At 49.3% G+C, this 22,713-nt stretch overlaps 1 protein-coding gene across 2 annotated transcripts in view; it reads right to left on the bottom strand.

Moving 5' to 3' along the window:
* The window catches only part of STK11 (serine/threonine kinase 11), a 33,592-nt gene extending 10,879 nt beyond the window's left edge, over positions 1–22,713 (bottom strand). For both annotated transcript variants that reach the window (XM_021378490.1, XM_021378491.1), the window contains exons 1-7: positions 22,284–22,713; positions 15,450–15,533; positions 12,218–12,307; positions 11,376–11,508; positions 10,761–10,897; positions 10,102–10,229; positions 2,056–2,113 (exon numbers count right to left, since the gene is read on the bottom strand). In XM_021378490.1, coding sequence (XP_021234165.1) covers positions 2,056–2,113; positions 10,102–10,229; positions 10,761–10,897; positions 11,376–11,508; positions 12,218–12,307; positions 15,450–15,533; positions 22,284–22,573 — 920 coding nt within the window. In that variant the 5' untranslated portion in view covers positions 22,574–22,713. The remainder of the gene's footprint in view (positions 1–2,055; positions 2,114–10,101; positions 10,230–10,760; positions 10,898–11,375; positions 11,509–12,217; positions 12,308–15,449; positions 15,534–22,283) is intronic.

Genomic DNA, 22,713 nt, shown 5'->3' with positions numbered 1-22,713 from the left:
AAGCTCACAGAAAACTAATAAGAGACTAAGCCTTGGAAATGCTCCTGCGTTCGCAGGTATAGTCTCTCCTCAGCCTCTGTCGGTGCTATGAGATTAAAGCCTCACCAGCAGCAGCTGTGCCCAATTAGAGGGCAGGCTGTGCCCACACAGCACAGAGATGCTGCTGCCCCCCATGCCAGGAGCACGCTCTACTTCCTCCTGCTTGCTACCTCCAGGCAGGGTCTCTAGAGAAACCTCTTGGCTTCCAGCTGGACAGAGCTGATGCAAAAGCTCCCTGCCACGTGGGAGAAGAACAGAACCAGGTACATAAGGAGCCTGGTAAGTAGCTCAAATCCTGGCAGACAGTGACACATGAGAACCACCTACACTGCCCCGAGCTTAGGGGCAGCTCAGTGCAACATCTGGGCCCACAGCATTGGTAAGGATCAGCGCCTTTGGCGTTTCAGTGTTTTCACTGCAATACCTGCTAATCTGCTCCACAGAGTTAATTCCTGCCCTGCTTCCTCACTGTGCTTACTGACAAGGCATCAGTTGGGCTGCGTGGCAGCTGCTCACCACTCTACACTCGCTGCAATGAGCAGAACTACTTCATTACAAAGCACCACAAAGGGATACAGTGCTGTGCTGTCTAGCTTGAAGCTCTCTAGCCCTCAGAGGAAGATGGGAGAAGGACTGTCAGTAACAGCAGGAGCTATTGTTTCCAAGATGAGCTCTATACGGCATTTTAAATGCTATGCAGCATTTAAGAGGCCAGCCCCAAGCAGGCTCTTTTGTGGCCCACTACTTTACTGGGAAGCGTGTGCATGGGGAAAGGCACTCTTGAAAAGCAAATGCCTGCTCCTATCATCTCCCAGACCCAGTGAAACAACCAATGCACAGCGCTTGGCGTCTATTAAAAGACTCTGCCTGACTGCTTAATTAATTGCCCGGGCAGCTACACGAGACTTGCCCCCCCCCCAGCCCCTTTGATCTTAGCAGGGGCAGTTACAGCTGCTCCTCTGCAGAACGCTGCTGCAGTTCAAGCCTGTCTGCTTTTCTTCTGCGGCTCCTGCAGACGCCTCCCATGCCAAAACATCTCCCAGGGACCGGCATCTGACACTGCACTGCTACCCATTGCCACTCGTTTTTTGTTTTTTGTTTTTTTTTTCCAGAGAAACAAACAGGGAAAAAAAAAAAAAATAAAAATCGTGCTCTTCCTGCCTGCAGGCAGCACAAAGCAGGCCCGTTGCCTTACAGGATCAGAGCCTTGTTTTTACAAGGCTCCCAAAAGCTTTCTGGGCAAGCTTGTAGGCAGGACCTCTGCTGAGCATCTGCGGTCCAGCAGGCAGCTCTGCATGTCCTCAGAAGCACTTCCTATTCAAACAGGAGATAAGCTAATGCAGCCTCCGCGCTGAAGCATCCTTATGATGCTTTTTTGTTCTTGTACTTTTATCCGCCCAGGAAATCTCTGCTCAGAGGCAGCATGTTCAAACAGATCCTTTAAAAAAGGAAAAAAACCCTCAGAGATAACGACCTCTCCCCCCGCCCCCCTCCCCCCCCCATCCAGACAAAGGGAGGGAGAAAGCGGAGGATATGGGGGAAGGAGGGGAATGACATTAAAGAGAAAAAGGAAAAAAATCCCATTGTCCTGGAACATACTGATTCCATATGGAGCAAATACCAAGGGATATTTCTGTCACCAGCCTGTCCAGAAAACCAACACATTACTGAAACCAGCTTCAGGGAACCCCTGCTCCATCAGTACTAGCTGGCCTCTGAAACAAATTACCCAGAACCCCTTAATTATCAACAACCAGACTCACTAGAAACATATTCTCAACATATTCATTATTTACCGGTTAGCAATTCAAATGCTTTAACCGGATGCTCTAACAGGAGGGAAAAAAAAAAAGCCAAGTGGATGTTGCCAGAGCTCCAGCAGAGCTGGAGGAAGGTTATCTAGTGACTTCCATGTGTCTGCTGTCAAAAGGAAAAATGAGTTGAGAGCAATAGCACAGGTACATTAGCATAAGAAGCAGAAAGAGAATGACTAATAGGAAGAAGCTGAACACTCACTTGTGCTGCCTTATCTGCTGTATTGAAAATCTCTTGGCTGGGTCGTATTCAAGCATCCCTGAAAAGAAGGAGAAAAAGTCCAGGTGTGATCACAGATGCTCTCAGCCGAGCTGAAGACAAGAAGCATAAAGCACTGCCCTTCCCTCCCCCCACCCTGCCCCTGTGTCTGGCCCTCCTGGCAGCTTCAGGAGCCTTTACCTGCAGAAAAGTTTGCTGCATCAGCCCCAGGGAGCTCGGCACAAACCCCAACCCCAGCGCTGACTCCTGATCAAGCCTGCTCCTCAGCTTCCCCACCTGCGAGGTGGATACGACCTTTCCCTCCTTCACCCCGTAGGGACGGACCAGTACAGCCCCAGATCACAAGCCCAAACGTGTCTCCAGGCAAGGAGCAGCAAGGCTTTGCATTTCACAGGTAACGCTATTGAACTTTCCCTGTGGAAGAGCCCGGGCCTTAGGCACGACACATCCATCCGCTCAGCATCCCAGAAACTCTGCAGTCTGGTGACGTTCTATTCTGGAAGCACAGCTGGGGAGAACTGACACCAACGATCCCACTGCCCATCCCATCCTCCATCCTTCTGCCCGAGCCATTGGTTTGATTTCTGGCACCTGTTGCTAGGATCACTGGGATTAGGGTGAGGAGAGGGGAACGTGGAGAAAATAGCTTATCTGTACTCTCCTTGGAAAAGAAGGAGGTGGATTCCTTAAAAAGCAGACTTATGAGATGCCCGCTCCACTCCAGGATCTTGAAAAAGCTCCACAACTCCAGAGAAGATGTGAAATTTTGCTGTATTCTTCAGAGGCTGTCCAATGGGACCTAACGAGCGTCATCCAGCAGAATCCAAAACCCCTCCAACGGAGCTTCCAAGAATACACGCATCTAATGGATGTTAAACTCACGCTGCTATACATTGCAAGCAGTTTTGCTTTTACTGGATAAAAGCCTCTTGCTGTTCTTGAAGCCCCAGCACTGGTGAGCACAAGAAGCAGGGCTTTGGGAAGAGGTGAGAGAACAGGAGCCTGCAGCAAGCTGAGGGGAATGGAGCCCAGGAGCAGAACAGATCTCTCAACAGGAGAGAAAGAAAGAGGATGGGGCAACCTACTGGGGAGCCACTGTAAGGACACAGCAAACACACAGGGGCAGGAGCTATCTTCAGATGAGCACTTGAGAACAGAGGGCTGGAACGAGAACCTGTCACTCAAATGAGAAGCTGCAAGGACCTTGCAGATGAGATTCTGCAGCGCTGTTGAACAAAGGTATTAGAAGAGAGAAATCAACAGCGTGTGATCAGCGCTGATCAGCGATACCTTCCTCGTCGGTTCAGTCTGTATCACACTGCTAACAGCAATGATCCAGGGACTACTGCAAAAAAACACAAAACCACCAAAACAAAACAAGAAAACAGGAAGCCACCACTGTGTGAACGTACGTTTTTGCAAGACTTGCACGCTCCAAACAAGTGCACGCTTAAGGAAACGAGCTTTTGATAGTCTTTTTTTTTTTTTCCCCTTACAAATGAGATTTTTTTTTTCCTCCCCCAGCAGATGAAGAGTTTCTTTAGGATCAGTTTTAGCCTGTATGACCACATGCCCAGTGAGGATGTGGAAGTCCACCACCTGCTCCTAAAAACACCGAGCTGGGCCTCAATTCCGAAGCTGAGAGCAGGTTCCTTACACGGTGCTCCTGGCTCTCGGAGCAGCCGCTTCTGACGACGTGAAAAGGCTGGGACAATACACTGTGAAAATGGAACCAATGGGATCTCAGAGAACTCGGCTAGGGAGCCATCCCACTGCCACGTCTGCTTGCCTAGGAGATGCTCAAGACTACAGAACGTGGCAAGAGAAGGTACAAGGTGAAAGGACTGAAGCTATTTTCCCCTCGGAAACCAACATGCTGTTTCCCACGGCAATCTGAGAAGGATTATCAGTGCTGATGGCATCGCTACCGATCTACATTATATCACTATGATGGAGGTTAAGAACAACCAACTATGGGAAAGCTCCTGCCGGGTGCACCACAAGCATCTGGCCACCTGAACTCAAGGCATCAGAGCCTTCAGCATTCGAGGCTTTAGACAGAGCTTACCAGAAATGTACACTTGCCTTGCTGAGACCACAAAACCCACTGCGTGGCTGCGTCACACGGCTGAGCTACAGCAGCAGCTCCTTGCTCAAGAACCCTCAGCCTTGAGAGCACTTCCTTACATTGGGTATTTTCTCCCACAAGCAGAACAAAGCCCTGCAAGCAAACAACCAGCAGCCCGGGCTGCAGCTGGACCAGGACTGGGAGCGTGTGGCAGGAGGTGATTAGTGCCAGTGCCAAAAGCTGAACAGCTCACTTAGGTCTGCCGTGAGGATCACCAGCAAAAGTGCATTTTGAGATGGTCTTAGAGTAAGAGCAAGAGACAGGGAAGACACATTTGAACCACCCTCAGCAGAGAAAGGATTGATCCTGAGTCTTGCTGGCCTGCAAAGCGCTGCAACACTTGTATTACAACTGCAAGGTGCTTCCGTAGGGCTAATCCCAAGTTGTTTCCTCAGCTAAGCCATTGTTAATGCAACGACACTTGAGAAACTCTCCTAGGCCCAGTTAAAATGAGGCTGGAAGGGACCCCAGGGATCACCCACTGCAACCCAGGCATCACCCGAGCAGTTCACCCAGGACCGTGTCCAGTGGGGTTTCTAGTTCCTTCCTCCAAGGATGCCAGCTGCACAGCCTCCCCAGACAACCTGATCCAGCACCCACCCACCCTCACAAGTAAAGGAGTTCTCACATTCAGGTGACATTTTCCCTCTTTGTTTTTCCAATGTCTTTTCTTTCCTCATAAGGTGGGGAGAAAGCGGTTCAGGAAAAAAACTCCTATCTAACCAAATGGCCTGAATAGGTTAATTAGATTAATAAGATTGTTAGACAGTAATTAGACAGTAACTTGGCCGCTGAGCTCCCAAGGGTTTCTGTTTATTTGTCTAGAAGACTCTAGAGCTAGCACTGGCAAGGTTATCTTATCAAGGAAAGCTGACACAGGTAGGTCAGGACCACTCCCCTGCACTGACTCCGAAGATCACATTTCAGGAAGGTGTTTTTGGAATCCAGTTTATCAAGTCTGGGATAAAATCCTGCACACTCCAGCAGATACAGCCACGAATTGTTCACAGAAGTGCCAAGTACAGTGGTACAACCCCAAGGCTCTTCTGCTTGTGCTCTCTGAGGAGTGATTTCTCTACAGGAGCTGGAACACCCTTGCAAGCAGCTTGCTTTGGACAGAGGAAAAAATTGTGCATTCTTTCAAATACTCAAGAACAACAAAGCTAACAGAGAAATGTAAGGCACTGACCAGATGAAACTGGTGCAAGCACAGGGTAAGTTATTAAAAGGGATCTGGCAGCACCAGTCTCAAAATGCTGCGGCGTAGAGCTGTATTGTTCTCTTACAAGCAATTAAAAAGGCATAAAGAAGGTAACGGAGCAACAAGAAAGTCTCCTTTAAGGGGAAGGACTGCGTTTTGGGCCATGTTTGAAAGAAAATAGAACATCCAATCACCAGGAGTGCACATCGATGTGCTCGGCTGTGACTCACTCGTGGCAAGCCTGTGGCTGAAGTCCTGCACTGAAGGGCGATTTCATCACGACAAAACATCATGTACTGTTCACCAGTCAAGTCATCAAGAGCGTCTGCCCACAGTAACCACACTCACTCTCTACCATTTACGGTAAAGATCTCCATGCAGATTATCTGCGAGCGAGGAAAAGGCGTTGCAACGGGGAGAATCTTCGGGAAGATGCCTGACTTGCAAGCCTGCACCCCGTGGGATTCCAGAAGGGCCCGCTGTGCCCATACATGGGATGTCACGCTCGTTACAGCAGCCTCAAACCCCTTTCAAATTATGCCAAGGGGGAATGTGAACACCAGAGACCATGAGCTCCTGTCCTGAGCTCCTTGTCACAGACGGCAGCTCACGCATTTTAATAATCCTGAACAAGCACAGTGTTACATTGTGTAGGATGTCTGCAGCGCAATCTGAAGTATGTTTCTTCTGAGGAAGGAAGAAATCTAACAGCTAGAACGTACCGAATTCAACCTGGCTTTTATTTCAGAGTCTCTAACTCATCGACGTTTTAAGCCATCAGTATAAAGCAGAAAAAGTCCAATTTGTGAAGCGAGATGGATTCGTCCCCTTTCCTTCGTCCTATGCAAGCACAGCCAGGTGTTCTGACCAGAAACTCCCTCTGCAGACAAACCTGAGTCCTGGATCAAACATGCAGGACACTTAATGCTGGATGATTACAGGCCCAGCTCCGGGGACTCCCTGTTAGTACAGCATTAAAGCATCCTATTGCCGTAACAGAAAGCATCCCTGACATTTAAGGTCAACAGCAGTTGTACAGAAGTAAGAAAACAGAACGCTGAGAAGCCAACCAACTTGTCCCAGTCACAAAATCAGCCTGTAGCAGAGCCCAGACATAAACCCAGGCGTACAATGCAGAGAGAGCAGCCTCAAAATGTTAGAGAAAGCACAGAGTAGAAGTGTATTAGAAGAAGAGGGGGGAAAAAAGCTCACCCTGTGCATTTTTCTTGTTCAGAAGTGAACAGCACAGGAGTCGATAAGTCACGTGCAGATGCTGACAGAAGAACCTCAGGGCTATGTGCAGATGCTTCCATTCTGGCACATCCTTTCTGAGTGCAGGCACAGAAGGCAGAACAGTACCAGCCCCTTTCCCCCATCCGTGAAGAATACAGCTAAAGCTTTGTTTCTGATTATGGGACAAGAGGGGCAGCATGCCAGCTGGTTGGTTGAAGTACACTGCCACACAAGCCTCTTCTCAAGTCAAATGCCACACAAGTTTTAGGTCCTCTAAATTCTGCTTTTTCTGCAAAGTGGAACACAGAAGTGAAAGCAAGGGAAAAAGGTAAAAAAAACACTGATTCAGAAGTGGTCGACTAAAGGACAGAAAGCCTTAAGAAGTGAACTCAAGCACTTGTTTCATGGGCAAACTGCCACGACGGTCAACATAACTCTTATAGCCAGAGAGGAAACAAGCACTTAACAGCACGCTGAATTCTCCTTACATTAAGGGCAGACCAAATGCTTGCAGCACTGCAGAGTGCTCTAATAGTTGTTTAGAAACAACACAAAGGCAAAATAGAATCTGTAGTGAGACAGAGCTGAGCTGTGGGTGTCTGTGCTGCTATATGAAAGCATCAGCTCCCCACTGACGCCTCATCTGCAGCCTTGGATTCTATTTCAGCCTGCTGCAGCAGAAGGCACCTACCAGGAAATGCAGATGTTCAGGAGGAAAAGCATGAACCAAACAAAGCACTCTGGCCCTGTCACCACAGCTATGCAGTATCACCCCTGCAAGGCGCAGCCCTGGTGCTCAGTGCACACGTTGCCATCAGGCTCTGTCAGGAGCTGGCTGATGTGGTTGCTGAGCCGCCCTCCATCATATTTGGAAAGTCACGGCTGTCAGATGAAATCCCCAGGGACTAGAAAAAGGGAAACACCACTCCCATTTACAAGAAAGGGAGGAAGGAGGAGCTAGGGAACTCCAGACTGGTGAGCCTCACCTCTGTGCCTGGGAAGATCGTGGAACAGATCCTCCTGGAAGACATATGAAGGCACACACGAGATGTGGAGGTGATCCAAGAGAGCCAGCACGGCTTCACCACGGGAGGGTCATGCCTGACCCATCTGGTGGCCCTCTGTGATGGAGTGACAGCATTGGTGGACAAAGGAAGGGCACCTGATGTCATCTACGTGGACACAGGGGCAAGCAAACAGGAGGGAAATCAGCTTTTTACATGGGTAGAAAGTGATGGGACAAGAGGGAATGATTTTAAACTAAAGGAGGGAAGATTTAGATCAGATGTTGGGGGAATTTTTTTCCACTGAGAAGAGGGCAAGATGCTGGAACAGGTTGCCCAGAGAGGTTGTGGATGCACCATCCCTGGAGGTGCTCAAGGCCAGGCTGGATGGGGCCCTGGGCAGTCTGATCTAGTACTTGACCTAGCAGTTAGCAACCCTGCCTGTGGCAGCGGGGTTGGGATGTGATGATCCTTGAGGTTCCTTCCAACCCAAGCCATTCTAAGATTCTAGACAGAAGAAAGGCTGTCACACCCAGCAAGGAGAATAACAGTTTTGCCAGCTTTACTGTGCAGCAAGCACATACAACAAGAGGAGTGGGAGAATGTTCTGAGGTGTATTAGAGGGAGGACAGCGAAAGGAATCTTTTAAATTTCCTACAGTCCTGGAAGAAATAGCCAAATTGATAAAGACAAGTGTCCACATGCCCCAGGCGAGCTCCTCTGCTATTAGATGCACCCAGTGTGTCTCTCTGCAGCTCCCAAAGACAGAAGGGGTGAAGGCAGACAGTGGCTGGATGGAAGAAGAGACTCAAGCACGTTTTGGACAGGGGTACCAGCTGCAAGGCTCCTTGTTTAAAATGAGGCAGAAGGAAAAGAGAGATTCTGACTCTGGGTCTCATCCAAGGGATGGAAAAAAAACAACAAATGGGAGTTATTCTGCTAATGGAGCATAAAGGTTTGAAGCTATCAATATCCCGAGGACAAGAAAAGAAAACACAACCACCACACTCCCTTTCTCCGGGGATGATGCTAAGTGCAGCTGTGAGGCTTACCACAAACTTCAACTCTTTCTGCTGGATGCTTTAGAGGACTGCTACCAGGCTAGATGAACCTTTGGTTTTACTTCATTTGGGCAAGTCCTGAGCTCATAAAGAGCCGCTGCGCTTTGAGTCAGCATTCTCAAAGCAAACACCACATGTAGATTGGGGCATTGTTTCCTTTGTCACACAGCACAGCAGCCAGAAGTGCTGGGCCTTCAGTAGTAGCCACATCTGTAACTACACCTGATGCAATGGTTTCCAAAAGCTGTTCAGACCAGTCAATGCTTCCTGAAACACGTGAAGATTATTTATTTTATCATCAACATAGGGCCAGTGGAGCTAAATCAGCCTCAAACAAGGAGGCTTGCAGGGAGTCTGCACCCCAGAGGTAGAGAAGCCAGCAGCTGCCATTTGTAGGGTAAATAAAGGCTGTAAATGCTTTGAAACTCTTAATGTTACGGCAAGCCACAAACTGCAGCAGCACTGCGCCATCCTCAGTATGGTTACAACAGACAGCCCCCTGGTTTAGCAATAAAAACCCGTATCAGGAGCAGACCTGCTGACACTGCGGACAGCAGGAAGCAAAGTTGACTCAGCTTCCTCAGTACCCCATAGCCACTCACCCACACTCACCCCCAACTACTTGCAAGAATCAAAAAAAAAAACCAAAACTTGAAACAACACAGCTTCATTTCATGTTTGAAACTAGCCCCTTCTTGAATGGGTGAAGACAAAGGGAAGTGAGCAAACCTGTGCTGAGAACTGGGGAGCAGTACTGCACCTATTCCTCTGGGGAGGCAGCAGGAGCTCTGCCCAGGATCTCCCACGTGCTGGAAGCGCATCCCACCTGCTGCTACACAACCAGTGACTGGGAGAAGAGCACACAACCAACCAACCCTCCCCTCCTACCCAAAAGGTGCTATTCCTGTTTCTACCACAGGTACCAGCCACCTTGCTCCAGCATCTGCAACTGAAATTTTAGGGGGAAGGAGAAGACAGCTGGGACTAGAGCACTTTGAGAGCAGAAGCTGATGAGGAAGGACAGTAGAACCTGAGTACTCAGTATTTCACAATACAGAAAGCCTGGGCAAGGAATTTAATCAAGCGTTCTCACCTGTCATTTCAAATTTAACCTCATGAGCCTTGTCATCAGGTTTAAAAGCTGCTTAGGGCACAAGAATCAATGTAAGAACCAACTTCATAAAGCGCAGCCCATCAAGGGTTTAGTGCATCTCAGCAGAACACCAGTATCCAAGATCTTTCAGTCTTACCTCAAGATAAATCAGCCTACTTCCCTTTCTAACAGGATCCTATACCATCACAGGATACTTGGAATGAAGCTCTCCCCTGGCCTTTACGAGCTGAGCACTTGCTGCACCTCTAAATTTTACCCATTCACTCAGAGTCACCTGGGAGACTCACCTCTCAATAAGTCTGAGAGTGGAGGACCACAATCCTCTGGAATTGTGAAGTCACCTTTCCCGATGTTTTCAAATAACTTATATATATTATCCCCTTCAAAGGGGTATAGACCCGTTGTAATGTTGTATCTGTAAAGGCAGAAGGAGAAGCTGTATGAGATGAAGCACACAGAACAGGTGCTCGGCTCTTATGTGACAGCGTAAACCAAAAGAAGGTAAGAGGAAACTAAAAGATGAGTATTTGGCAGTATTTGGAATGCCTCTTCTAACTTTGTCTTCCTACATCACAGCCTCTTCATTCACATGAGTCAATACCACGAAGACGTCTCCCTGACAGGCTGGGATGGAAGAAACTTTTAAAAATAAATACCAGAGATACAAGCACTCTGTGGTTTCTATTATTACAGTAGCTGTGTATCTCAGATGCTGAGAAATGGCTGGCAGAGACTTACTCACTAGGAGCGGAGATGACTTTATTCAGAACTGCAAGCACTTCAGGGAGCACACACCCATCCCAAGGATAGGCCAAGCTGCACAAGCCCTCCCCAACCCCCAGCCACCACGGAGAAGAGCAACGATGACAGCAGATTGCACAAGGCTGAGCTATTTGGGGACGTGCAATTTGTCACTGCAATTCCTGGATGCTGCATGGGCACTTACAGTGTGACCCCTGCGGACCAGATGTCTACTTTAAAGCCTGAAAAGGTATCAAGGCCATTGGCAATTTCTGGTGGCTGGAATGCTGGCGACCCTTGGCTCGTTCGGCACGTGTCATCCTCTGCAAACGGATGCAATGCCTGCAACAAAGAGACTGGTAAGTTTCAAACTTCCAATGCAAGTTGTAACTGGTCAGAAGTTTCACAAAAGGGGAAAACTCTGCTACTGACTGTCTACTTACGTCTCATCAGAACACGCAACTGTAACAATTAAATGCCATCAGTGACATTTCCTGCACCAATCCTACCCAGCTAAGACAGTCTCCATCTATTAAGTAGTATAACCTTATGTTGCTTATTAATTTCACCATACTTCTGGGCTTTTCTGGGTTTATCTGAGATTAACATCCTCCTCTAAAAGCTTCCTGGATGGAAGTCTTGTGCCGTTATCAACCATGAGATAAAAACGCCAGTTACAATAAATATTCTGCAGAGCCACTCTAGAGCATCCTGCCAGTTTAGCAGAACAATCAATAAGTCAATCCATCCCACAGAGGTGATCCGAATCCAGAAAGCCACGCTTCCCACATCCTTTGACTTCGCTGCAGTTCTCACTCACCTCTGCTACGCCCAAATCAGAGATTTTCAGCGTCCCATTGGTGGTCAGCAGGAGGTTCCCCGGTTTTATATCCTTGTGGACAATCCCTTGGCTGTGCAAGTATTCTAAGCCATCTATAAGCTGACAGAAGTACCTAGAGAGACAGTTAAACAAGTGAAGCACTTCCAAAGATGAAGAGCGTGAAGCACCAATAATACACAAAGCACTGCACAGCGACGGCGTGGCAACAACTGCTCACACACTTATTTTGAATCCCACAGCATGCAGAAATATTACCCATCCCAATGCACCTGCATTTCATTGAGGCAGCCCATAACCTCAGACACCTATTGCCACAACTCTGAGCTTCCTTTACTTGCACAGTGCAATGGGCTTCAGCCTGGCCATGAATGGAACAAGCTAACAGATCACACTGGATATTGACAATTCTCCACCCAATGCAGATCTTCAATCTTTTTCTCTGACACTGAGCTGCTCGCATCGCCCCATTTTGACAGGGCAAGGCCTTACAGATTCCCCCACTGCACACATCCTAGCGGAATGACACAGCCACAGGAAAGGCCAGGAAAGGTTGTCATGCATCTCTTACAGCAAAACAAAAGCAGTGAAATTCAAAGAAAGATGCTTTTCCTCCCAGAATCAAAGGGTTCTCCCTGCCATCGCTTCATTAGTTTTTCATTATCTATTTTTCCCCCATGGATGTAACATATGCACTCTTACACCAGGTTGGTTTTACTTCAACGGGCAGCCAGCAGTCTAATGGACAGAGCAGAAGGGACCCTTGGATTTGAGAGAGCAGTGATGAGAAGCTGACGCAGTCTAAGGCACAGAACCACACTTACCCATGAGCCTGAAAAACTGGAAACCTCTTTTCTGGGACACTGTCCAGCATCTCCTGCATCCCACACACACAGTACTCCATCACCATATACGTGAAGGCAGCGTTAAGGAAGCTTCAGAGGGAGCTGCTTGCTGGGCAGACACCACACGAGGACTGCGGCCCCGTTCCCAGCTGCCTACAGGAGGATGCAAAGAACACCCCCCCCCAAAATTCTGCAGCTTACCGAGTCGTTTTTGGTCATTAAGCAGGCCTGGAACAGGATACCAACTCCACTAAAATCACATTGGAAGCTTTACAACCACGACAGAAAATCTGGTAGTTCTCTGAAGTGGCTAACGAAGTCAGGGAGCTGCTGGCAGGACAGCTGCAGGCTGCACGTGCCCTCCTCCTGCCCTGCTCTCCTCCTGGGATGTAAGGGAGCTCCTGTTATTCTTCATTTCCCGTCCCAAAGAAGTACGTGTGTATGCACTCCTTAACAGCTGCTGCTCATCCCATCCCCACAGCAGCATTTCGCTGCTAGGAAAGGAGCCCTAGAGAGTTGGGAAGCTTTTTGGAAACCACACAGATTAAGAAAAACCTACGGGAGTGCCAAGAGCTGGTGGCACTTTTTAGTATTTGTTCTCTTCCAGCGTGTTCCAGTTTTCATCTCCTTACGTTTCCATATTGGGGCCAAACAATGGAAGTGACAGAAGTGCCTAAAGCAGTCATCGCTCTGCTCCCCTCTCCCAGGGCTTGGAAAGGCACAGGGGCTGCAAACAGACCCTGAGACATCTGGTGGGTTGGCAGGGCAGTGCAGCTCCGAGATGCAGAGCTCGGACAGGGGTAGGAGAGCAGCCCACATCCTCCAGTAACAACGCATTTCAAGTCACTAATTATTCCTGGCAGATGCCTTCTTAACCTAAGCCTGAAATAAGTTGCTTATCTCCCAGGACGCTATCTTAATTCTTGAGGCAAGAGAGGCTAAAGAGATGACCTGCATTTTAAGTGGGATCCAAGCTAGGGACTGCTGCTCTTTTGTAGAACATCCCACCCAGCTCAAAGCCCTGGGCAAACTCACTGCATCAGTGCTCGTACCCCCACGTGAGCTGCTCTTCAGAGAGATGCTGAAATGCTTTAAGATTTCATGATGGGCACAATGCCACCTGCTAAATCAGTAGAAGCAAAAACAGCAGAAAGAGCCCAAATTTCCCTCCTATAAATTCCTACCACGGTAGAAAGATAGGGACTACACGTATCACAGTGATGTGGAAGACAGCAGCTCTCCCACCTTCAAGAAAATAATGCTAACAGTGGATCACACAGGCTAGCAGCTAGGAAGCAAAACTCAGCTCTCATCCTCGTCTAGAAGGAACCACCTGATTTTGGTTTCATCACCTGCCAGCCTCCTTCTCCCCCCCTCCTCTGCAGCTGCCCATTCCTGGCCGGTCAGCCAGATTCCAGCACAAACTTCCAAGGCAGAGCAGATCTAGCACAGGTGCTCCAAGACAAGAGAAGCTCTCATTTCTGCTCATCAATAGGGTTCTGCTCCCACGCACAGCTGCACACACTGCTAACAGAAGCTGTCAAGTCAGGGTGCCAGCTGCAATGCTGCTTGTTCAACAGGGGTTATTTTCTGCCTGGATCAGTTCTCCATTCATCATCAGCTCTGCATCCCCACCCTCAGCAGGTCAGCAGAGCAACCCGTTAAAGGTGCTCAATATTTTTAATCCAGTCATCACAGCTTTCCCATTACCAAAGAAATCTTTGAAGGCTTTGACTAGACAGGCAAGCTGTTAAAATACCACCTTCCTGAGAATAAGCATGGCTGAAGCCTGCACTTCTATCAGCAGAACACTCAGGTAAGAACAGAATCCTCCCTTCTTTTAAGGCCTGATTTCAAATGCCACAATGTTCGTTCTGGAAAATTGGATTTTTTTCTTTTTTCTTTAATTAGCAACAAGGAAGGAAGCAAAAACATCTCTTCCAGCTCAGAGAGGTCAGAACTTTTCTGAATGACCATTCTGGGTTGTCATCACCTACTACCAACACACGAGGTCTCTCTCGGGCTCTTTTTTGACACGCTTCTCCGTTAGCATCCCAGCTTCTTCTTAATTAAATGGCATCCTTCTGCAGACAGTAATTGAATTACAGTCCCTTCAGTCTGTTAAGGCTACAAAATACAAGTGAAAGTTGTCATGCTTTTTATGTCCATGATTTGGTGGCAGGGTATTCGATCTAATTAAAGCACAAAATTAAACTACCCGTTTTCTGAAGTACTGTAATTGGAAGACAGTATTTAGAAAGCATCGTTAAAATAAGAGCAGCTATTTGTAAGACATACGACAGCAGATCAGCCCAGTAAGCTTACAGACAGGTCCTAGGGCACTCACTAGAAACTCTCCAGCCACCCACCTGCATTTCACTTGTCTGTTAAGGCCCAGCAGCACATCAGTTAGAGTCTGGGCATGTTTGTAGGACACCGTGCATTGGAACAGCACATTGAAGTCTGAAAGATGTGCTGAGATCACAAAGCCACAGCTCAGTTTCCAGAGCTGCACGTCTCACAGGAGCAATACACTTCTTATCTCGTGACCATTGCAAGCTGTAGGTCATTTAAAGCACTTCACAAGGGATGCTCACATGAACAGCAGAGCACAGCAGGCTGGGGCAGGAGCCCATCTCATCTCATGCGAGGCAGCTAGCACCACACAACGTGGCTGCTCCTGGGGAAAGCAGCACTGCCAGTGTCCAGATGCCACAACACATGGATTTTTATTTATTTTTTCATTTTTTTCCAAGGGGCAAAAAACCCCTAAATCATTGCCAATCGAATAAAGGAAAAAACGTTACAAAAATTGACTTTGTAAAGCATAAACAGGTCCATCTTCAAGGAAAAAAGCACCGACACGCCACCAGCTAGGACCAGCAGCTCCAAGTGACAGATCTGCAGCTGCTTTCATGCCCGAGTGGGGAAGGTCACACCACAGAACAGTACTGGAGGGGCAGCTCTCCTCTGCTGCAGCCCTGTATATGTAACCTGGGGACAATACTTTACACTGAAGCTGGGGAACTTGAAGAAAGCATACTCGAGTGGAAGCACTCCAGACATGAGACAGCCTTCATGCTAGAGAAAGCAATTGTAAGTTTAAGGAACGTTCAGAAGAGGCTCAACAAAAGCAGAACTATAGTGATTCAGCACTACAGCAGAAAATAACAAGAATTCAAACCTTCAACCGCTGTGTTAAAAAGGATATATTTTCTGCTTCTCTTCGTTGTATAATACGTCTACCAACTGGATAACATTTTTGTGCCGCAATCGTCGCAGGAGCTGAATTTCCCTGCAGGAAAAGAAAAGGAAAAACATTACAATCTCAAAGCCTGTTTCCTTCATTCCGTGGAATGAAACTGATGTTTCCAAATCACACGGATCGTTACACTTCAGACTGTGTCAGTCCCAGCTGCTTCACCAAAGGTTACCTCTATGCACTCCTTGAGAGAAGGTCTTGTGTGCTGCTGAGCTCCAGGTTAGCCCCTAACAATGCTCCCTGGGTGCTGGATGCAAGGAGAACCCTCCCCACTGACACCACAGCCCCAGGTTCCCCGGCCAGGGATCCCGTTCAGCAGAAGGCAATCTACAGAAGATCAAGCACAAAACCCAGGGAAGGTGCCTTGCTGCCCAGAGATCTGCACTGCACGCAGCTGGTGGGAAGCACAGCATGAGGCAGTGAGAAGGTGCCCACCCTTGGCTATGGAAATGGACACCTGGGTGCCATCTCACATCCGCTGTTTTGATCTTTGTCTCCTGGGACTTTGTACTCTGCCCCAAACCACCAAATTTCGGTATCTTTTATACTGAAGTCAGCCTGCAGAACCCCACTGCTGCCAGCTGTAAGGAGGAGGAACAGGAGGATCAGGCCAGGCAGGTCGGAGCGCTCTGGCTGGCAGCGCAGGTGCTCGGCTTCGCTCTGCTGCTCTGCTCCAGGCAGGTGCTGAACCGTGCACCAGCTCCTCTTCCCGGAGCCTTTCTGCTGCCATTTGTAAGTTGCTTAAAAAAAAAAGCAGGGCCACGTTTACCAGCCTGCACTGCTGGAAGCAGCACTGCAGGAACTCGGAGTACAGCTTCAGAATGGAGAGACTCTGCCCAAGCACAGTGCATGGAGTTCAGAAAGCCCCCAGCCCTTGCCTGCACAATTAGACCGTCTCTAGTAACGAGCTGTGGCCCAGCACGGCAGCGTGGTGCTGTACCATGCCCAACTCACAAACCAGTAACAGCTCCTCCAAAGAGCTCGTAAGATGCGGGACACAAGCTGGCTTTAAAAATTAGGAGAGCTGAACAAAAACCTGGAACAACAAGGCAAAGCTCAGAAGAGCGTTTCGTTTAAATGGCAGACCGATTTGCAAAGTGATGCAGCCACTCTAATTATAGTAATGACCAAAAGGCCGAAGTGGATTAAATTAGCATAGAACCGCAGCCAGCATTAGCGGAGCTCTAAGAAGTTTCTGCATAATGAAGGGAGACGGCTGAGAGCTCCGACACAGCCAGCCAGGGACGGAGCAAGCACACGTTTTTAAGTAGCACTGCTTTCTGCGAAGGCAGAGAGCTTCCAATATTAGGAACACATTTAAAACCCTGATCCTAGCAGCTCGTTCCCCGTAACACCCGCTTGAAAGAGCAAACCCTCATTCCTTCCACCTTTAAGAGCCTAATAAATGTTTCGTATTTCTGCCATTTTTTCCCCCCAGAAGGACGCGGGGAACCACCAATCCCAAACAGCAGCGAAGCGCACCCACCTCCGGGGGCAGGGGCCAAGCAGCCCATTTCCCAGAGGAGAGATTATCTCTATTTTTAGCTCCTCTCGCATTCTGAAATGACTGAGGAATGGAGGCAGCCCGCCCGCAGCCACCTCCAATCCCATTTGGTTTTCTGAATTCGTCGCTTAAACGGACCTCAGCGCTTGCTTTGTCAGAAGTCGCCTGTGTTTCCTTCCACCCCCCAAGCTAACCACAAAGAACGCTCCACCCCGCTGCTCTCTTTGCGCTTGGCCTGCACCGTGACGCTTTGGCTGGGAAGGAGACCCGTGTGCCTGCAGCTGCCAGGACCTCTCCAGCTGCTGCGACTTCACCTCCTTGTCCCTTCTGAAAAGCGATACGAAGTTTACATTGCAATCCTTGTTTTTGCGGTCAGCCATCTCTCCCAGCAGAGGGAAGGGCACTTAGTCTGAAGTGGAGCCAGGTGCTTCACTGTGCTGCCCACGGCCAGGAGGATGGGAAACGGACAGCTAACAGAGCCAGTGGGCTTTGTCAGACCACTGTATTTTCACTGAAAGGAATGAGAGATAAACCTACTTCCCTTGCAGCTGTTGCTAGATTGGTATCACGATGAGGACTGCAACCTTCCCTATATTTTCATTGTATTTTAATCTATCTGCCAGAAAGATGGTACGAGTGAGATGGTGAAACGAGCGCAGCACAGCTCACATTATTACCTACATTAGCAAAGCGTATACACTAACAGAAGAACCCTGCATTCCACCCAGGCTGTGCTCTGCGTTGTGGCCATCGCTGCCGTACCCACCCACCTCACACCACCACGTGCCTGCAGCAATGTGCACCATGGAACTCTGTTCTATTTCTCCGGAGCACGAAGCCCTCAGGTGTAAGCAGGACAGACTGCTGGAATACGGGGCCTGATTCAAAGCACGAGCATCCTGGAGCAGGGAGAAGAGATCCCCTACGTGGGAGGCTTCTGTGCATTGCCAGACCCATGGAGCTCATCCAGACAGACTGAGCCTCACCTCCTTGCTTTGGCAAACAGTGGGGTCTGCTGCTGCTGCCAGAACAAAGCTACCTGCTCGTCCTGCAGGCCTGGAAGGTGCTGAGAACTCAGCAACACAACGCTCCTGCCCGGACTGCTGAAGCATCAGATCCAGCCTTCGTTCTGCTGAAGATTTCTTACAATTTACAAACTCATCCTCATCCACAAAGGCAAGACGATGTTCGCACCCTTTAGAACCGTGCTACCTACTCCCCACGATAAAACTTTTCAGAAGAATCGCTTTCCAGAGTTTCCAGAGGAGAGAAGCAGCACAGCTGATCCGAGCTGACAGGCCTGAAGGTACATTCCCTTCCTTTGGTTCACAAGGCTCCTCCACAGGTGCAAGCTGCTAGGATTTGACTGGAGCCAAGCGCTGGTGGATCTTTTCCAGGCAAACGGAGCCAGAAGCACGGGCTCGCGGCAGCTCTGAGCCAGGCAGCCCTCACTGCCCACCAAGCACGGCGCTCCTAAGCCGTGGGTGCACTGCTGCGAGCGTTACACCCAGCACAGCAGAGTGCCACCCGCCCCACTCCACACCAGGCCTTCCCCGCTGGATGGGCAGGACGGGATGAGTCAGCCTGGGGCCATCCCTGCCCCCAGCACACGCCCTGCGGCTCGCAGCAAGCCCTTCCTTCAGCGGCACTCTCCATCCGCAGGCCCACGTAGCAAATGGCCAAATTACAGGCCTGCTGCACATGTTAAGCCTCAGAGGAATTCTAATGAGCATATATTCAAATCTAAGTAATCACCGAGCGTGGTAAGTACAGTACAAGACACTTGGGATACGCGTAGAAAGTCCCAAACACTTAATTAAAATGGGAGGCTATTAGCACACACTTTTATTAAACTTGTGCTGCCAGAGACAAACACTCTTCCAAATTTTCTTTCATCTTTTTGCCAGTCCTGCTGAACTCCTTTCTGGCTTGAAGTGGAAGCAGCAATTAGCCACGGCACCAGCTGGTTGACCAAGCCACCCCAGTTTTCCCCCTGCAGAGACTGAGAGCGCACAGAGATCCCCCACGCTGAGTTAGGAGACGTGCCTCAGAGTTTAAACCCCGGTGCAAGCGTTGAGGGCTTACAGAGCTCTTACAGGCTCCTCTTTCGGGGGCAGAACAGGAGTATTTGTGGGAATAAAGCAGAATCATTCTGCCTGGTAAGACAACCCCCCAGTGCATTTCAGCCCCAGCCCTGAGGTCCCAGAACTGTCACTGCACCAAGCAGACCCACACCCCCAGCCCAGGCTGCAGTCCCAGCCCCATGTGCCCAGTCCCCAGCACAGGTGCAGACCCGTCCCACCCCCTGGGCTGCTCATTACTCACTCCCTGCTTGTCACTGCTCCCTGTGTATTACTTGCTTGTGTAATTACCCAAGAGCTGACAGTCTGGGAACTGTTTTCTAGGGAATTTCTTTGACGACGCACTATTAATAGGAGCTTCGTCTTCCCCGCTGCAGCAGCAATGCTGAGGCATCCTGCGATAACTGCAGGGGCACGAGGCCGTTATTATAACTCAATTCCATCTCTGCCACACAAACCAAGTCACCGTGCAGCAAAGAGCTGCACCTGTTAGAAACCAAGACGGGAGATCAGACCGCCGGGGGAACGAGCTCCACCTTCACAGTTAAGGAAAAAATAAAAATTACAGTGAGGAATTTTGAGACTGAAACAGTTACAGCCACTCAGCCCCGCTGCCAGGGGGCTCAAACACGTTCACAGCACGAGGTGAAGTTAACCCCAGAGAGGACGCTCTACTGCAGATGTTACTCAGTGATCTACAGCAGAGCAAACAACTCCTCGGGGGTTCAGAAGTCCCACTCTCATCCACCTCATGTACCCTGGGCGCAGCTGTCAGCATCCTGCCCTGGGAGAGCCCTCTGCCCACACGTCGCGCCAGGGTGCTGGCAAGGCAGCAAGCACGAAGCAGTGGTTCCGTGCCAGGGAGGGAGAGGAGGTTTTTCATCTCAAAGGGCACCAGCTGAAGTTGGGATGTTTGCAAAGATTACACAGCTCATCACAATCATATCTGACACTCACTGTGCTGCTGACACCCTGCTGCAGATAAGGGCGCCGGCAGGACCGCAAGTATCTCTCACTAGCACAGCCATTACATATTTTCTCATTAGTTCACTCATTTGTGACTTTCAACAAAGAACGTGAACCCAACTGCACCGTTCGGTTCCACGATCCCATTTTCCGCTGTTCTACTCCATGCCTGCAGCTTGCTGGGTGTAAACCACTCAGGAAAGCTGTTCAAACGCAGCTGTAGAATGCAAAACACCAATGGAGTGTGGCCAAGCAGCATGACATTAAAAAGGGATAGCACAGTGCTTTCCAGCACTACCTGGAAATCAAGCCTTCCCGTGGTCACACGTGTTGTTAAATGCCACCCTGCGCTCCCCCCACCCAACTGACAGGGCAAACCAGAAGGGTTTGATGCCCCATCAGCAGCTTCATTCAAAGAGGAGATGGTTCTCACCGCCTACCGCAGCAACGCTGGACGCATCCCATTAGCTCTGAGTTGCATGGTAGCAGGGTATGGCAAAAATACACTTTGTTTTAAGAAAATCACCACTGAACATGTAGATAAAGGAAACGAACGGGTGGCCTAAGAGAAGGACAAGGTGACAGAAATAGGAACTTGAGCCCAAGTAAGCCCTCATTAGGAGGCAACGTCTAAAACCTGCCTCCGTGTTCTGAAGCAAGTGTGGCTGAGCCAGAAAAACATCCATAGCCAAACAGAGCCGCGCTCAGCTCGTCTGCCTCACTAACTAACCTTAATGAAGGCAAACAAGATGTTCTCAGACAGGCTCTGTGCATGAATAAAACTTCTACAGGGTTCACTTTGGGACTCGGGACCATCACCATAGTTCTGACATCAAAATCTCCCCTGGTATTTGGAAGCCCTTTCTCACTACCAGGGAGAAAAAAAAAATTAAAGTTGCAGTAAAAAAAAGAAACCATCTCCCCCTTCCTCAGCAGAGCTGCTGATAGAAGTGAAGGGGTAGGGATGGAACAGGGCACCCATGCCTCCACTAGAAAAACAAGAAACATTTTATTACACATTAACCAGCAGTTCGCTCTTATTCTGAACCTGAGCCAGCAAAGGGAGGTCCCAGCGCCGAGCCCTGCGCCCGCTCTGTCACTATGCTTGTCACTGAAGGTTAGAAGGCAAACTCCAGGAGCCGACACAAGGCTCGGTACAGGACGTGAAGTGTCTCACAGCTGAGCTCACCAACTCAAACCAAACTGAGAAACAGAAACAAGACTCTGCTGGGTCAGGGCTCTGAGCTCAGCACGTCGCAGCTAAGGGCGCAACACAGGAGTCCTCTAAACACCCCCGGTTCTCCCTCCCGCTATGAGATAAGCCCGTGCAAACTGTTGTGGCTGCAGGAGGCTCCCCCCCCCTCCCAGCAGATAAACAACAACCTTGCAGGGCTGGAACAAACAGCTCGCTGTGGGAAACGGGCTGCGAGGCCTTCGTGTGCAGGGCACAATGCCGCTGAAAGGGAAAGTTCCACCTAACGAGTCCTGCAAATGAAGCATAACACTAGGCTTCTCCCCGCAGAAGGTTTTAATTAGTTACTTGTGCCCTGACTAATCAGTATGTAACTGGCACTTGGAAAACCTTCCAAGCCCAGATCTTGAGTCACTGAAAAAGAGGTTGACAACCCTTGTCTCCATTTTACAGCTGCAGAAATCAACTGAAAAGAGCCTTGAATTGCTTCCTAAACTCATTAGCCAGGAGAGAATCCAAGAATAAAACCCAAGGCTCGGTGTGCCCACTGGGTGCACAACGCATGGGACCGCATCCCAGCACCGACGTGGGTGGCAGCAATCACTGTCCGAAGAGTTGAAGAGCACAGTCCCTTACAGGCACACAGACACTGCCCCGTGCTGCTCCACTCCCAGCTCACCACCCCTCACCCTGCACAGCCAAGAGTGCTGCTTTATCACCTTGGTACGAGATAGTAAAGAGGGATCCCCCCTCTGCAGCAGCACCAAACACAGCAGCACTACGTGCAGGCTGTTCAGCTGAAGGAGCTGCCCCCTTGCCCTTGAAGCTGAGCTCCCTGTCCCCAGCCAGGACAAGGTTAGGAGCCCTTCGCCACACAGCTGGCTCCCGTTCAACGGTGGACATTCCTTAATACCTACAACTCACAAAGCATTTCCAAAACGCAAAGCGACGTGGTTAGTTAAAACAATGCAGAACTTCAGCTGGAAAATAAGGACAAAGTTTAACCCCTCCGTTCCCAGCTACCGGAAACATTTACTCACTTTTTCACATTTGCCTCCCCATTGGGAATCCTGCGTAGCTTCTTCTTCTTCAGAATTTTCACAGCTCTCCTACAGAGGGTTTCAGAGTCCAGCATCTCCTTGACTTTGCCGTAGGATCCTTCTCCGAGCAAGTCTCCCATCAGGTACTTGCCAATGAGCTTGGCCCTTTTCCGCCGTGGCTGGTAGATGACTTCAGTAGAGTCGATGCGATGGATAAAAGTGTCCATCCCCACAGACATCAGCTCGCTCTCTCCAAACATACCCAGCTGCTGAGGCTCCTGCATATCCATCCTGGATTAAGTTCCTTAACCTGTCTTCCTTAAGCGCTCAGGGTTTTAATCCTGTTTGTTTGTTTCCAACACTCCCTTTTACTCCTTCTTGAAAAAAAACATCCAGAAGATTGTACAAACATTAATTAAAAAAAAAAAAA

Source organism: Numida meleagris, chromosome 27, assembly GCF_002078875.1.
Source record: "Numida meleagris isolate 19003 breed g44 Domestic line chromosome 27, NumMel1.0, whole genome shotgun sequence".
NCBI classification, from domain to species: Eukaryota; Metazoa; Chordata; class Aves; order Galliformes; family Numididae; genus Numida; species Numida meleagris.
This window is presented reverse-complemented; position numbering and strand designations above follow the sequence as displayed.